This window comes from Musa acuminata, chromosome BXJ2-9 (genome assembly GCF_036884655.1).
Source record: "Musa acuminata AAA Group cultivar baxijiao chromosome BXJ2-9, Cavendish_Baxijiao_AAA, whole genome shotgun sequence".
NCBI classification, from domain to species: Eukaryota; Viridiplantae; Streptophyta; class Magnoliopsida; order Zingiberales; family Musaceae; genus Musa; species Musa acuminata.
Genome location: NC_088346.1, coordinates 44,835,268 through 44,851,377, shown reverse-complemented (window position 1 = coordinate 44,851,377; position 16,110 = coordinate 44,835,268). Strand labels below are relative to the sequence as shown.

At 37.8% G+C, this 16,110-nt stretch overlaps 3 protein-coding genes across 6 annotated transcripts; all 3 read right to left on the bottom strand.

Moving 5' to 3' along the window:
• Nucleotides 1-1,066: 1,066 nt before the first annotated feature.
• Nucleotides 1,067-5,346, bottom strand: LOC103998837 (non-specific lipid transfer protein GPI-anchored 9). Of its 2 annotated transcripts, none has more exons than XM_065126710.1 (3): nt 4,954-5,346; nt 4,608-4,640; nt 1,067-1,435 (listed from the first exon to the last, which is right to left on the bottom strand). In XM_065126710.1, the coding sequence occupies exons 1-3, from the start codon at nt 5,282-5,284 to the stop codon at nt 1,344-1,346; spliced, it is 456 nt and encodes a 151-aa protein (XP_064982782.1). In that variant the 5' UTR covers nt 5,285-5,346; the 3' UTR covers nt 1,067-1,343. The 2 variants fall into 2 exon arrangements, with proteins under 2 accessions (XP_064982782.1, XP_009418714.2); XM_009420439.3 differs by having other exon boundaries at nt 4,960-5,346.
• A 1,374-nt stretch (nt 5,347-6,720) lies between these two features.
• Nucleotides 6,721-11,573, bottom strand: LOC135623578 (probable serine/threonine-protein kinase PBL19). 2 transcript variants are annotated; one of them, XM_065126708.1, is made up of 4 exons: nt 10,817-11,572; nt 9,490-9,753; nt 8,759-8,881; nt 6,721-7,343 (listed from the first exon to the last, which is right to left on the bottom strand). In XM_065126708.1, the coding sequence occupies exons 1-4, from the start codon at nt 11,174-11,176 to the stop codon at nt 6,975-6,977; spliced, it is 1,116 nt and encodes a 371-aa protein (XP_064982780.1). In that variant the 5' UTR covers nt 11,177-11,572; the 3' UTR covers nt 6,721-6,974. The 2 variants fall into 2 exon arrangements, with proteins under 2 accessions (XP_064982780.1, XP_064982781.1); XM_065126709.1 differs by lacking the exon at nt 8,759-8,881 and having other exon boundaries at nt 10,817-11,573.
• A 986-nt stretch (nt 11,574-12,559) lies between these two features.
• Nucleotides 12,560-15,029, bottom strand: LOC135623577 (uncharacterized). Of its 2 annotated transcripts, XM_065126706.1 has the most exons (4): nt 14,797-15,029; nt 14,632-14,707; nt 13,069-13,148; nt 12,560-12,977 (listed from the first exon to the last, which is right to left on the bottom strand). In XM_065126706.1, the coding sequence occupies exons 2-4, from the start codon at nt 14,695-14,697 to the stop codon at nt 12,722-12,724; spliced, it is 402 nt and encodes a 133-aa protein (XP_064982778.1). In that variant the 5' UTR covers nt 14,698-14,707; nt 14,797-15,029; the 3' UTR covers nt 12,560-12,721. The 2 variants fall into 2 exon arrangements, with proteins under 2 accessions (XP_064982778.1, XP_064982777.1); XM_065126705.1 differs by having other exon boundaries at nt 14,632-15,026.
• Between the last annotated feature and the right edge of the window lie 1,081 nt (nt 15,030-16,110).

Sequence of the window (16,110 nt, the reverse complement as noted above, 5' to 3'; positions counted from 1 at the left end):
TATTTTTTTTTAATATTATCTATACTCTTATTGATAAGAGTAAAAAAATAAAAAAAAATATTTTATATTAATCATGCATATAAAATATAGATGAGACTAGGATTCAAATGTTATAATAATACCAAATATGTTGGTTATTTATTGTAATCTACTACCTAATATGATAAATTATGGACCCAAGGCACATCCCACGTCTCACACGCAAAGTCAGAATCCATACCAAAATGTCACACGTCATGACATCCCACACGCCTCATTCCGATAAATCCAGGACGTCACCGCCCTCGCACGCAAGGTCAGAGCCCATGCGTGCTGAGACACTGTCCGACACGCCCATCACCTCGAACCGTGTACGACCCACCCTCATGCCATAGTATAAGAACTCTTCGTGGATGCCCCCACAAAGGGGGGATCTGAGGAGGAGAAAAACATTCAACTAACTCACTTGTCGGAGGGGCTACGGTCGGGGATCGCCCGACGAAAGCCTTTTTCTACAAGAAAGCAGCCACCCACGATTCACGGGCGCCCCAACCTCGGAAGCCGCCGACCGACGACCTCGCAGGCGAGCCATCGACTATTCAGCCTCCAGGTCGAGGAACATTGACCAAGAACCCGACACCGAGGACCGATCGACGTTTCAACGTCCAATTCAACCGACGGGACACTCTCGACATCGACCCATGGACCAAGCCGTGCTGACTAACGAGCCATGGCACTTCCGTTCACAAACACTACCCTTGGAGAGAAGCTAAACAATAACATACACCAACACCAACTTAACAATTCTACACATCAAGCTGAAAACAATGTTTAACTGATCTGGCAGCATTACATTGAGAAGCTAAACAGCCTTCTTTTGGACTATCCTGACTTGCGACTCCATTTCTGCAACCAGTCATTCAATCACTTTCAGATAACCAATGTGTTGATTGGTGAAACATGTTCATAGGCCAAAAGCTGAACACCAAATAATCAAATGGAGTTGCATGAAACATTTCTTTGATATGACACGACTTGTTTTCTTTAAAAGAATGGGAAAATAAATTACAAAAGCATCACAAACTGGTTAAAAGCAAGCAAGCATTTAACAATGCATACTTAAGATTCATGATAATAGGTGAGTCAGAACATTGGCATAAATAAGAAACATGATATTGGCTCAAAATCCACAAATGCAATTTAACCGCGGGGTACTTAATTGTTCTGCATAGGAACAACCCACGCATCCCTTCAGCTAAAATATTCAAACTTGAAAAACTAAAAAATAAAAAATTACGGATCTGCAGATCGTGCAATTGGTTCCCTCATCAATCATCAATTTTCTAGCTGCTCGAAGGTCACTCCTATGCAATGAGTGACCACCAGCATAACAGTAAGCTCACTAAACCAGGCAATCCAATTGAAGCCACCCCATGAGCAGAGTTGTCACTTTTGCCTGCGGACAACGATGTCAAGCAATTGTTCAAAGCACAAATGAGCATAAACAATCAAGATATTGGATTTTACTTGTCATGATTTTTATTCCCCATCAATCTTAGTTTTGAAATGCAATGATGTGTTTACTTACAATATTTTTCAAGAAAATTAAATTTTATTTGAAACATGATTACTAATTTAGAATAGAGAACTGTTTGTTAAAAATGAAGTCTTCCAATTTATCAATTTTTTATATGCTCATAAAAATTATAAACAGCAGTTTTCCTAAATTTTTACTATTATAAACCTATGCCAGTAAAATCACTTAAATCATAGTATATGTCACAATATTACTTAAATCATTAGTAACCGTTCAATATGATAACCAACAACCTACATGACATCTAATAGGTGATCTATCTATCGAACCCGGACTGGGAAATAACCCAACAAAGACAAATATTAAAATATTTAAAAAATAAAATAGAAAATAATAGGAGAACACAATGTAAGTTCAGAAGACATGATGGAACCAGAGACCCCCAAAAAAAAAGAATAGAAAATATATCATGGGTTTCATGGATGGAAATATTTTTGTGATACTCGATGCTCTTGAGCTATGGATTAGGGGTGTTTGAAAGAGAAAAAGATTAGATTGAAAGAGAAATATTTTTTATGAAGATGTGAAACTTGTGAACAATGAGGATGACTCATCGTACCAATTGGTGTGATCTATTGTGATGCTTCTGTCCTGGGTAAAGGTAAAAAAGATGAGATGAAAAAAGAAAACAATAAGAACCCAATGGAGAAAGGGGTGGCATGGCAACTATGGGGAGAGGGATTTCCTAGATCAAGCATGAGAAGATGAGTGAGCCAGCCATGACTCTTCTGATCCTTGCTACTGAAGGGGGCACACACCTTTAGTGGTATATGTTGATCTAAGGAATGAGTCCTAGTTGACTTACAATGAGAGAGGACAAGCCAAGGTGAGAGTGTATGAACATTGAACATATACCCTTTAAACCCCTAAGATCACAATTGTTTTAACTAATTGTTTCCCTTTCAATAGTGTCCTCTCTATCTTAGAATCTCAGTTTTCCCCTGATCTTCCTTCTTTGTCATTCTCTTCTGTCTCAAGTATCTCTTGGAAGATACATTTTCCCCTTTGAGAAAAAATGCACTTGATAAGAACCATAATTCCTGTGACAAAATGGTCAGTATGTACAACACTCAGATTTCTAGGTAGAAATGATAGAGATTTTTCTGCAACTTAAGTCAAACAGTAACAAGCAACTCATAATGGTATCTACAAGGAAGAGGATCAAAGAGAGAAGAAAGATGAACATAAAACTGAAGAGAAGAAACAATGAGGGCAATTCCAATAGTAACATGCCCTGGGTAGAGAGAGGAAGCAGTCGAGAAAGGAGTTGAACTTTTGGGTTAGGTTCAGTTTAGGTCTTAAAATGGAATTGAGCTCAGACATAAAGCGATGGCCCCTCTTAGATTGCAGCTACAACTGATGGTGAGAAATGAAATGCATCTAGCACTATTTTCCAGGAGAATCCAAAATTAGAAATTTAGTGAATCTGAAATGGTCTGACCAAGAGAATATGGTCAGGCTAAAAGAAGAACAAGATTATACATTAATGAAAGTCCACTACTGATATATATCATGAAGGTAAAAAAATAAAAAAGTATATCTTGATTTGATATTTAAGTGCATCTTCATGTGACATCTTTGCATCTTCGCGTGACATCTTTGTAAAATATGTATTGTTTTCCTGATTTGCATGTCAAAGTGCTGTTATGTAAATGCATGTCTTTTATGTTATCCTCATGAACATGTGTGAACATGCACACATGCTTATATGTAATATGTTATATACATCTATATGTATAAATATAATTGTAGAGAAAGAGTTTCTAAAAAGCCTGCTACATAAATAATCTAAATTTTCGACAAGGAACACATTTTGTTGAACAACATGGTAAGTGTTTGACATGGTGCGCATCAAAGGGCTTCAATGGTGTTGAAGAGGACATTTGGCCACATCATCAGTTTTGACATTCTGTTTGACAAAGGGTGGTAGAAAGAATCTCTTTGTACAAAACAAAGCATAATATTGGTCAGAATGTTTAGTATAAGGGACTACTTATTGCTAAAATAATTGAAAAGTTGTGGGTCAAATATATCACATCCTTATATAGAACTGTCTAGTTGGAAAGGCAAGAATCTCCATAGCAAAGATGTCGGGCTACATGCATTGAAACACTTGACAGAGGATCAATGCCAACTAATAACAAGAAGGATGAGTGCACAGGTTTGTTCATCTTGCAATTAAAATGGAAGAGAGCCGACCACAAACTGATGATGCTGATAATGCTGAACTAAGAAACAAGCGATGATAAAGTAGCAAGAAACCAAAGGATCAGAAATATATAAAGAATTGACCAAGAATGAGTGGCCAAATGTTTGGTTGGTACCAGAGATGGCACTAACAAGGTGAATTGTTGTTGAGTTCAAAACATTTACATGATCTTTTTCATACTTTCCTCAAGTAGCTGAGATAAAAATAATAATAATCGTGTCGTATCTTGTGATAATCATTCTGCCCAGTGACGTACTCCACATGTTTGTTCCAAACTGACACTAAATAACTTGAGGAAAGAAACAGACAATTTTAATTCATCAATCCGATGACATATTGTCCTAAAAGGGCTACTTATTTTCAATCACTGCAAAAAAAAGCAATGAGGTAGGCTGCAACAAATCTTCCTGAACCCAAATATTGCTATTATATTTGAATTGTTTCAAAAAATAATCCTTCAGATTCATATATTTTACACAGAATATTATCCAAACAACTGCAGTGTTGGCCGCCTAATTAAGCATATAATTGTTACACATTTCTTTCGCAAAGTAAAAATGGGTAACCAGAGTGCATTAAGCATTACAAGATATCTTTTTATTTTACGTGTCATTATCATGAAATATGTAGACAAGTTTCCCAAACTGATGCCTAAAATAAACTATTTTGCAGTTTGCAAAGTCAACAAGAAATTGTCTACCTTGAACACCAGAACTCTCTAGGAGCAAAGTATACCCAACCATACTAAATGAATAAATTATTTTTGACAATTCATATCGTTTGAATTTATTAACAATAAATAAATAAATATTGATGTCTTACTAGTGTTGTTCGTAGAGGACGACGGAGGTGTAGCTGCAAATCAAACAGAAAGTAAGTCAAAACAAAGTTAGCCTATCTCATAACAGGATATATTTAAAAAAGGAAAAAAATAAAAATATGATCTTTTCATTGAAAAATAACGAAAAATTCGTAAATGTTAGTAAAAAAATCCCTTTTCCGCGAGCATATCATCTATTCGATATACCAATCGATGGGTACCGAAGCATCACCAGCCGAAACCCTCCCGAGGGTCAGATTGGGCGATCGGCAGGGGCGGCGGATTATAGTAATCCACCCAGGTTCTGATAAAGCAAAATTGGAAAAGGAGGGGGGGAGGCGGGCGTACCGGTACCGCTGGGTGAGGCTGTGACAGTGGCGCAGGCGCTCTGGTCAGCGTTGACGCCGCAGCGCTTGGCCATCTGTAGGGCCTGGGTGATGTTGACATTGAAGGCCTTGAGGACAGCGGTGTTGTTGAAGAGGGCGCAGAGGCAGGGCAGGTCGTCCTTCGCCTCCTGCTTCAGCGGCCCGCAGCACGTATCCGGCGGCGTCGTCGAGTTCAAGTATTGCGCACAGCCCACCAGCTTCGACGCGCACTCCGGCGTCGACTGCGCCGCCGATCCCGTCGCCGCCGCCGCCACCACTATCATCATCATCGCCGCCACAAATCTGATGCCCATCTCCGCTCACTTCCCTCTCTCCACTTCCCTGATTCCCCAACCCTTCCTTTTCGATGCGATCGACGCCCCCTTGATATAAAACAGCGGGACGGGATCATCTGCGTGAGATATGGCAGCGTTCGCAATTGCCCAATCGCACGGCGTAAGATTACTCGTCATTTTTACGGGTCCCACTTGTCCTATCGACCCTAACCGCGCCATGTGGCGCGAGAAGCCTGATGAGAATAGGTGAACCGCACTCGATACACGTTGACCAGATCGACGGGACGTAACGCACCGACTACCGGATCACGATGATGATGACGCTCCAAACGGCCGAAGTGTCAAGATGCGTGCACCAAACAAAGCTACGCAGAAGTTTACCTTCATGATGAAGCGTTCTACTCCGACGTCAGCGCCCTTTCCACCGTATGATTCTTGTGCCCAAACAAAAGGGTAGCCTCTTTGGTACGTAAGATATTACGACTCGTCTTATAAAAGGTGACTATCACGTCGAACTGATTGTTGACTTACGTCATCGCATTCATCTCTCTCGGTCAAGCCAGCAAAGATCCGTGGCATCGAAGTCGCCATCACTCAATCAGGTAGAGAGACCGATTAAAAGAGGAATAATGGAGAGTTATTGCAGCAATGCAGAGGGGCTACGGCCTCCGTTAATGCAAAAACGACGAGGTTCTTTGACACTTAGTCGAAGAGAATTAAATATTATATTAGTTATTATATATTAAAATGAAATCCACGTTCCTTTGATTGCATGCATAATAATAATAATGGCACCCTTGTCATCTTTATGTGTGATATGGTTTCAAGCATAGACCTAGTCCAAGAGAATCCAACGAAGACCAACCAAGAGAGAGGGAAGGAGCCAAAATGGTTGTGGTGGTGGTGGTCAAGAACCCAGGGGAGAAACTGATAGGTGTGAAGAGCAAGAAGTGCTTTCTCTGGAAATTGGTAAATTCATAAAGAAAACCTTTCTGCAGGTTATGGAGGATTAGTTGAAGGCAAGGAATTAGGTTTTTTCCGAGTCCAATTTGTTAGGGAAGGTAACAAATGTGCAGATTTAGGGAAGACTGGCAATTTCCATGTTTGTGTATACATTTTATGATAACAAGTGCAGCATAATTACTTCTGTGGAATGCAAAAACAAATAGGACATGATAATCAACATAATATGCCATGAACAGATCACAGCATTGATTATTACCACATCACAACCTGTAAAGTAAATGTGATCAAAACTAAGGACAATTAGGCTTCATTATCTTACTCAATTTCTGCATGTTCGGGTACAAGAATTAGGAATCTTTTTGTTTTCCTGTCTCGTTTCCAAGTTTTAGATTTAGAACAAGATCAAAGAAGAAAGAAAATCCAAACAATAACAAATCTCCCAAGTAGGTTGGTGATTCAAATCACAGTTCAAAACAAACCAAGAAAAATAACAGATGTCTGATGAAGCTTCTTATCAGTAAAGCAATCTGATGTTTTCAAACTACAACAACGATAAAATGTTATGCACATTACACCAAGAAGGCACCTCACAAATCTGCTAGCAGCCTAAAGCTTGTCGTGAAATTGTATATACTCCACATCGTCAAAAACATTCACTCAGAAAACATATGTATGCTGTCCCCCAGTTTTGTTAAGTGTCATCTATCTGATGATACTGGATCAGCTACAGTTATAGTAGGTGTCAACTTCCTTTGGCTGTTATCTGTGTGGCTCTTCTCAGTGTCTCTACAACTTCACTCATTGAGGGGCGAGCTTTGGCGTTCTTGGTGAGGCAGCTGTTGGCCAGCTTGGCTATTTGGCGTGCAGCCTCCAAAGGATACTCATTTCTGAGTCTCGGATCGATAATCATGCTGAATTTCCTAGTATCCGGAGGAAATTGTCTCACCCAATCCAGCAGCCTCTGTTCACTCTTTGGACGATTTACCTCTAACGAGCGCCTACCAGTGAGGATTTCATACATTACGACCCCAAAGCTCCACACATCACTCTTAATTGTTAGATGCCCTGTCTCAATGTACTCTGGAGCAGCATATCCATGAGTTCCAACAACCTGATCAATCACAGTAAATAACATGAGTAACAACAAGAGATTACTAAAAATTACTATTATGATTAAGCTGCTCAAAGTTGGAAAGGTATTAGAATCTAAAATAGATTGCAAACGGATACGAGAATGAGGATAAAAATTTGTAACCAAATTTTAGAAATTGTCAGTTACAAGGATCTAAATCTTGATCTGGTACCAGCCTTAATAACCTTCCAGACCAGTAGATAACGGTTTCCTAGGTTGTGTAAAATTTTGTACTATCCAGTAACATTGAATAAAATAATTAAAAAAGAACGAATGTATTGTACAGTCATCGAGTTATATGTTTTGAGACTAATACTCTGTCAGATTAGTAAATACCAGTATGTACCAATCAATATGATTAAGATTTGAAACCTTAATCTGTTATATGTATAAAGTTCTCTTTGTAATACATATGAAGTTCACAGGACTAATAGATCAATTAAAAGAAGAGACAGACACTTTTATGGAGTATGCTTGATTTTCATCACATTGTCTCCAAATTCACAGAAGATGAGATATCCAGAATATTAAGTATCAAAAAAGGATTATCGAAATACTGCTAATTGCATCAAAGAACTATTTGCTGCAAATTGACCGCAATTGGTTTCATCATCAATACGAATGGCCAATCAAAAAGAAGTATAGGAATATTATTAAGTACATGTACCAAAATTGGTCGATATCAAAAGATTCTCTAAATGTTCTTGAAACTTATGTGATGATTAATGCCACATCCAAGTCTGAATCAAAACTTGGGCGGCATCTCGAAGATGAATTCATCATCCAAGTAGTCTTTTAGTTAGATATTGCCATCCTTTACCACCACCACCTAGCCAGACCCTCCCAGGCCCATAGCTCATACATGGATTAAGGAGAAAATAACCAGATTACTACTTGTCTTGTATTTGAGCAGTGATTGAGATGTGATCATGGTGGTCGCATTAGTTTGGCATAGGGGTTGCTAGTATTTACTACCTCATGGAACAGTGGAACAGCAATCTTCATATACAGAACCAGCTAAAATCCCAGTATATTCAATTGAGCCCTGGGCTGATTGAGCGTCTTGTTTGGCATCATCGAACTGAATTAGATTCAGGTCTAATCCAAAAGAGTAAATTTAAGTTGGATCAGTCAAGACTCAATCCTATACCAAGTAGGAGCAGGTCTTGTTGACTAACATAACCTTGACAAAAGCTAGTCAATCTCTTAAATCAGCTGCAATAAGACAACATAATGCATCCTTGCATGGTGTGGTGATGTAACATGACAAGCCTTTCCGAAATCACCCAACCATATAGGCGGCAGAGAAGGAGATCCCATGTGCAAACAATTTGAACCTTAAAGTAAGTAGATCATAAAGACTACTGGTTCAGTAACAACACACAGAAACATACCGCTGTAGTTACATGAGTGTGTCCTGCTGTGGGTCCCTCCCGTGCTAGGCCAAAGTCTGACAATTTTGGTTTGAATTCCTTATCTAACAATATATTGGAAGCTTTGAAATCTCGATAGATTACCTGCGAATTCCGTGATAGTCAAAACCTATGAGTAGGAAAAATCTAAATCACATTTACACAAGTTGCATTAGAAAGTCATGGAGTGCATATCTAAGAGAAAGGTATTTAACAACAAAATCTTATATTAAGAACATTAGGCCAATAGGACTTTGCCTTCATTATCAATCCTTTCTAGAGAAAGTTATAATCCTAAATTTGGATAGCTTTAATATCAAAGAACAGAGTCATGCATTTTCCAAGGGTCTTTTTATGTTTATAAATGGATTGCATCACCAAAGTTTTATTTTTATAATTAGCATATTAGTTGCCCATCAGTGAAATGCCAAACTGATGTGAATTCCAATTGGACATTTCTCATATCTATTAAAGCAGATTGTTTCCCTACATCTTAAAACAATCAATTTCTGATGATAATCATGTTTGTAGATCATCTGAAGCTGTAGCTCGAAATATGAAATCAACTTTGGTTTTATCATATATGTGCGTGATCGTAGTAGTTCTGAGTTGACAAAATTTATATAGCCACAGTGCAGGACATGAGAAACTGCCTACAGAAGAAAACCTAGAACAGGAAAGCATTTCGAAGTTTAAAGGCACTTTGAAGAAACCTGAACTTCTTCGAACCCTTTATGTAGATAAGCTAATCCTTCAGCTGCACCCAAAGATATCTGCAGCCTTCGCTTCCATGAAAGTACAGGATAAGACCTGTTGAACAAATGATCTTCCAAAGTCTTGTTAGGCATAAACTCATAGGCCAATAGCCTGTGGATTCCTCTTTCATCATCTACAGAACAATATCCAATAAGTTTTACAAGATTTGGGTGGTCAACAACACCAAGAAATTGAACTTCTGTCAACCATTGCTTGTGTCCCTAAATTTCAAGGAAGAATATCAGTAAAACCAGATATAGAAAGAAACAGAGAAATCGAAAAGACGTGGCTGCACTAATTTGGCACGTCAAGAATAAAGCAATTTTCATCAAACAAAAAAGGCATCTGCCTGTTCTCAAAGACAAGTACATATATATCAAGACAAGCCGATCTGACTATGTCTCATGTTTAAGAATATCAGAATTAGATATATAATAGGCTATAGATGTAGGCAAGGCAAGTATTTTTACAATATGCTGACAAGGATACCAGATACAAACTAAAAACCCTATACGCAATGAAGAATTAATTCATATTAAGCAAATCAACAGATTATCCATCATTTTCCATGCAAATAGAGTTTAGCATATCAATATCACGGTCATTTAAAATAAAAACTTACAATCGTTCAACTAATCAAATTATTTAAAAGAAAATATGTAATCTATAGTTTACCAACTCAGATCACATCAATTATGATATCAGACAACTAAAAGAAATAATGCAATCACAATATCTGCATTGTTTGAAAATTATCAGATGGTAATATCCACCCAAAACTGCTAATTATACATATTGGTGAACTTTCTTCTCCTTTTTATCATAAATTAACTTTCAGTTCCTGGGATTTCCTCAACCAATTCTATGTATTGTTTTAAGAATTGCCAGTTATGTGCCCTTCCAGAAAGGTTTTGGCATGGACCTCTCAAGCTGTGTCTTAGTAGATGCAACTAAGGCAATAATTTTGACAGCCACTGCCGAAAAATCTAGTAGATGCTGTCCCTACAATCCACACTATCTATTAGACCAATACCTGGGATGAGTCAGCCAAGACAACTTCCCAAAGAAGAGAAATTAGATGTACCTCCACCTTCACAAATATAAAACTTATCTAGTGAAGCACGAATCTTGCTTGATATTAATCATCATCATAATCATACAATACTCGATATATCTGACAACCCGAGTTATATATAGCCAAAGGAAGTCTAGATTGCTTCTCTTTTCTTCGTACAACGGTAAATCGCTTCAAGGTCAAAATTGGCAGTCAGATAACAACAGTACCTGCAATCCTTTCTGGTTGAGTTTCTTGATCGCCACGGCCATCCTCTCCCCCTTTCCATCTGGAGGTTTAATAAATCCCTTATACACGCTCCCAAACCCACCTTGCCCAATCTTGAGCATCCGGTTGAACTCATTAGTGGCACTACTCAGCTCATCCAGCTCAAAAACGCGCAAGTTGTGAGCTTTCTCCTGGTACAAGTCCGGTATGCCTCTTCGCGGCGACGCAGATACCGCAGACTTGCAAGGGCTGATACTACCGGTCGACGCGGGCACAGATGCTGCTGCCTCACCTGGTGTCGTGTTCCTCTTTGGTGATGAGCTCTTCTTCTTCTTCCTCAAGTAACCAAAGCATGCCATCATCTGGTGTTCGTTCCAGGAGTGAAAGAACGAACCAAGAAAACTAGAGGCGATGGAAGTCCAAGAGGACCAAAGAAACCCTAAAACAGAGACAAGAACTCCAGAACACAGAAAAATTGGATGGAAATAGCAGCTGAAGGGAACGAAATCAGCGATCACTCCAAGCCAGAAGCAGCAGGAGAATCATGGATCAAAGACAACCAGTAAACGATGGATTAAGAGAAGATAGGACAGAGTTTTCAGACGCAACAAATCTCAGCACAATTATTCCCCGAGAAAATTGCTGTCACGGAAACATCTGAACCAGGTGTGCTAATCCACCGCTGCTCAGAAAAAATCGATCTTTTGCTCGCCGCTATACCCCATGTGGGTTACCAGGGTCGTTGCGTGTGGTTCCCTTTGGTCTGCGCCCGTGGACTAATAATGCCCCCGTTTCTGTGGGCCATCGATGGCTTCCCGCCACCTTCCCACGTTGTGGTCTTCATTGGTCTGCTGCGTCTTGGAGAGTTTACATTCACATGCAAACTTACACCATGTTAAAAATGATAAATTAATATTTTTTTAAATAATTTTCTTTTTAAGTAAATTCCTGGAAAATTTTTAATTTTACTTTTTTTTCCATAATTTTTTTTTATTTTTCTTATCGCATAACTCGGGTCTCTTGAGTTAGTTAATTTTACTAAGAGAAATGTGAACGTTTCATGGTTCCTTAAGAATATTTTGGATAACATCTTCCTCATTTGTTCGCGTCTTCATGTAGTCAATATGGTCTATGGTTTTTGTTAGACCATATGCGATTCCTATATGGAAATAATGCTACAAGCAACCCCAGCTTTTATGTGGAAATAGAGAGACTCTTTAAAGAAAATTGCCCTTAAACTTTGCAAATATCATTATTTACCCTTCAAATTACAATATAATATTTATTCCTTCAAATATTTAAATCCTTCATTTAACATCCATCTAATAGTAAATTAAATACTTTTAGACATAGTTGTCGACATTTAATTTGCATAAAAAATTTACAACCTTCCTGACAATCTTATGTTTAGCCCCACAGAAGTGAAATAAGATAAACGAGTGAATCTATAGCTGGCATTTACCATTAACTGCATGTATGTTGTGTTGCTAGGTGATTCTATTCAGCTAGATTCTTGATGTTTCCTGTGTAATCAGGGATAATGAACAAATATTCATAATATCACATGCAAATTATGGCTACTTAGAAAAGCCCCCCTGCCAAATTCATGCTTGCAAAGATTTCACATCATATGATCGATTGAGCATTCAATTTTAAACACTGAATACAGATTTAACTCTCCTGTAAGATCATAGTAGCTTCTAAATACTGTGGACATATCAGTATCATAAATCAAGGAAATGAAGTAAAAGAATGTAGATGGTATGGGACTTGATTGATCAAGGGAAAAGGTTCTAACATTCAGAATGTGAAGGAACCTTGTAAGAACATGGACAATGATAAATAATTTGAGAACAAGTGCACCCACCTCATCTACACAATTTAAACCTGACAAAGATTACAGAATGTCATTTTCTCTTCTTGGAAGACTGCAAAGATGTTGCTGGAGGCATTGGTCTCTTCTTCACAAAAGCACTTGTTCTGCTCTCTGGTTCATTTTCATCATCGTCGCTTGGTGAATTCTCTTTAACTGGGCTAGCTTTCTCTACATTTTCCGAAGACAGTTTCTTCTTTGAGTTCAACTTCCCAAGCAATTTCCGTTCAACTGGATCACTTGAAACTGCCGCTTTCATTTTTGGTGTGATTTTAGCTCCCAGACCTAACCTACACAAGCATTAATCAACCAAATATTGAGGCCCCAAAGAATATCTTGTCCAAAATAAATATTCTCGTATACATATAACATAGTGGACACCTCGAAGGTCGACCCTCGAATTCTACTTCACTCTGCTCATAAATCGCTGGTCTGCTCATATTATTAACCCAAGCTTCGGCCTGAAAACCATGCTTTCATTAGAACATGATATTGAAATCGTTCAATGCAACAATATGGTTTCTAATGAACATTCTGTTTTATAACAATTTCCAAGCCATACTGGTTTTACAATTCATCCAACAACTATTCGTATCGAGTCCAAAGATGATATGAGCTGTACGGTTCAAATGCAAGTCCATACCACCACACAAATAAGAGGATACAAGTGGATGGTTCATGGTTGCAAGGGATTCAATTATAGCGAGCATGAATGGTGATGGAATGGGAATATCATTGGTTGTACCTTTTCAGGTGCTTCTGAAAACTAATATGCACCCTTTCAAGCCCCAAAGTCGAAGATATTAATTGCTGAAACTTGCTTGCTACCTGAGAGGGATTCTCTATGGCTCTTCCATAATGCACTGAAATGAAGTGTCTTCTTGGTTGCTAGCTACTACCGGACTATCCTGCTGCTAACTTCAAGATTTATGGATATCAAATTGAAAAGAGAATGCCTCACCAAAGTAGAAGTTACCTTCTTTCATTAATTTGGCCTACAATTCTAAGAACTCTACTTTGTAAATCATAACCACAATATGGATTGATTTTCCTAACAATTTTTCATTGCATAACTGCTGAGACACCTACTATTCCTCATCCTTCTGTTTACATAGCCATCGATGCCACTTTCATTTGGAAAACATTTACTTATCTAAACCTGTCTTATTTCCAAATTCCGTCAAATACGTTTTCATGACTCTTTATATACATATTGCTTCAGCCAACCAGATCATGTGCTATGTTTCTTCTTCACAGCAGGTGATTCCCATCTTTAGGTTTGAATGATGTTTGCAAAACTGAAACCTGTACCATGGCCTGTATAATTTGCACGACCAATACCATCTTCTTTCTATGAAATTGCCTAAAGAAGAGAATCCTCCTTGTCTTCTTCCTTCCCTGATCTATAGGTCCATAAACTTGATTAGTTCATATTACAAGATTGTCATAATGATTATTATATGAGGCTTTAGACATTTAACAGGATCGAAGATTTCCATACAAACAGTCCTAGACTTTTACAATAGCTTCACTGACGTATTTGGGACATAGGACTGATAACTCTATATTTCAATTAAGTCAAAGCAATGCTTAAGATTACAGGAACATTATTCACTTAAGCTCAAGAGCACCTAAATGGAAGGACCTTCTTAGAAGGTTCCCACCGACAAAAGGTCCTATAGCTTCTCATGCCACAACTACTAATGAATTTTTTATTCCGAAGCAGAGACCGATTTTTGGCACCGCCATTTAATTGGATGCATGCTTCCAATTAGTCATTCCAATTTCCAAAAGATTTCATCGAAGATGATGGTAGATTATCCACCAAAAAACTAACATTTACAAATTAGTTAGAGAGTTGCAGGGAAATTAAGCATCTGGACACAGAAAAACAACGAGAAGAGTAATCTACCGAAAACTAAGGTGAGATCAAAGGCTTCTTACCAATTTCAGCGCCTTATCAAGTTTCACCACTTTAGGTGGCGCTTTGGCTTTGGATTCGGCGCCCATCGACTTTGAACTGTGGTTTCGATCGCAAAACCCAAGATCAAATGAAAAGAGGAAGAGACGAGATTAAACCCTTATCTTCTTGCGTGTGCGTAGAGGTACCAAAGTCCTATTCAATTGAGGTATCAAACATCGCTGTCGATCAATTCGGTGCAGTCCCAATTCCTGTTTGTGTTGAAGCGCGGTGGTAGCGGTTCGAGCCAGTAGCCAGAGCGTTCTTGGAGGCGGAAAGCGGCGACCTGCAGCCGGCACGCTTCGGGGCAGGACGCAGGGGCGGAAGGAAGAGGAGGCGGGCGGCGGCGGAAAGCGAGTAAAGACGATGGGCCAACCCACTTGTAGCCCTGATCACGGGAATCGAACCGGATGAACGGCTCGGTGATTCCAAATTTAACCGAAATCACTCGATTCCGGTTCAAGGTTCCCCGGTTCGATTTTAAATCGGCTAAAAAAGTAAAAGGTAATATATATATATATATAGTGATTAATACTTTATATTTAAAATTAAATTATTTAGATCCAAGTCTTAGTGAAACATTTTATTTTTTATCAATCAAAAGTGATAATTCAGTTCCAATTCTATTTTTTATCCAAAGGGAGATGAGAAAAACATCAATGAGTGATTGAGGATATTTTTATTATTTTTAAAATAAATATCTACTAAAAACAAAAATATAAGATTATATTTATGCATATGTAGCATATTTCAAATTCATAATCAAGTTTTGTGAAGATGTAGAGATATATAACATAGATTCTACCAAGTCACTTGTTTCAAAACTTCCCTTATTTTGATAATTTTAGAAATTTGTCTCAAGTCCCACCTTTACCACATATCATTGCAAAATATATAATAAATATCACAAAGTATAAATATTTAGTGATATCTTACACATATATATATATATATATCAATAATTAAATAATTTTCTCTTGTTTGGAAAATATTTTTTTATAGCATGTTTTGTTAATCCTAGCATCACAAAAACAATAATTCTAGCATTTTTATTAATGGATCTTTAGATTGGATCATATCAGGGATTTTTTTGACTATGACTGATTTTTTTTATTCAATCACCTAATTTACTTACAACTCTATGTATATAATACACAAAACTTCTGTCAATATATCTTATTTTTAAATATTAATATAATTTTATTTCTATTTAATCATTCATATAATAAAAAAAAAATCTTTTTTCTGGACACCAATCAACACTCTATAAATCTAGAATGATAATTCTTGTCTGAAAGGAAGAGATTTGGTCATCCTCATGGATGATTTGGCACTGACTTGACTAGCTTTTAAGATCTATCAGCACTCATTGACCATGTTGGTCAACAATCCATCAATTCAAGGGGGCCTCCATGACCACCTTTGTATAAAATTCTAATAACTAAAGTACATTTCACATATGT

Excerpts from the sequence above, each read along its gene's own strand:
- LOC103998837 (XM_065126710.1), bottom strand. The coding sequence starts at position 5,284 with ATGGGCATCAGATTTGTGGCGGCGATGATGATGATAGTGGTGGCGGCG. Across the intron at positions 4,641-4,953 it reads AGCCTCACCCAGCGGTACCG|CTACACCTCCGTCGTCCTCT; the intron begins GTACGCCCGCCT and ends TTTGATTTGCAG. Across the intron at positions 1,436-4,607 it reads GTCCTCTACGAACAACACTA|GCAAAAGTGACAACTCTGCT; the intron begins GTAAGACATCAA and ends CGTTGTCCGCAG.
- LOC135623578 (XM_065126708.1), bottom strand. The coding sequence starts at position 11,176 with ATGATGGCATGCTTTGGTTACTTGAGGAAGAAGAAGAAGAGCTCATCA. Across the intron at positions 8,882-9,489 it reads AAGGGTTCGAAGAAGTTCAG|GTAATCTATCGAGATTTCAA; the intron begins GTTTCTTCAAAG and ends CGGAATTCGCAG. Across the intron at positions 7,344-8,758 it reads ACACTCATGTAACTACAGCG|GTTGTTGGAACTCATGGATA; the intron begins GTATGTTTCTGT and ends GTGATTGATCAG.
- LOC135623577 (XM_065126706.1), bottom strand. The coding sequence starts at position 14,697 with ATGGGCGCCGAATCCAAAGCCAAAGCGCCACCTAAAGTGGTGAAACTT. Across the intron at positions 13,149-14,631 it reads TTGATAAGGCGCTGAAATTG|GCCGAAGCTTGGGTTAATAA; the intron begins GTAAGAAGCCTT and ends CATGGTTTTCAG. Across the intron at positions 12,978-13,068 it reads TTCGAGGGTCGACCTTCGAG|GTTAGGTCTGGGAGCTAAAA; the intron begins GTGTCCACTATG and ends ATGCTTGTGTAG.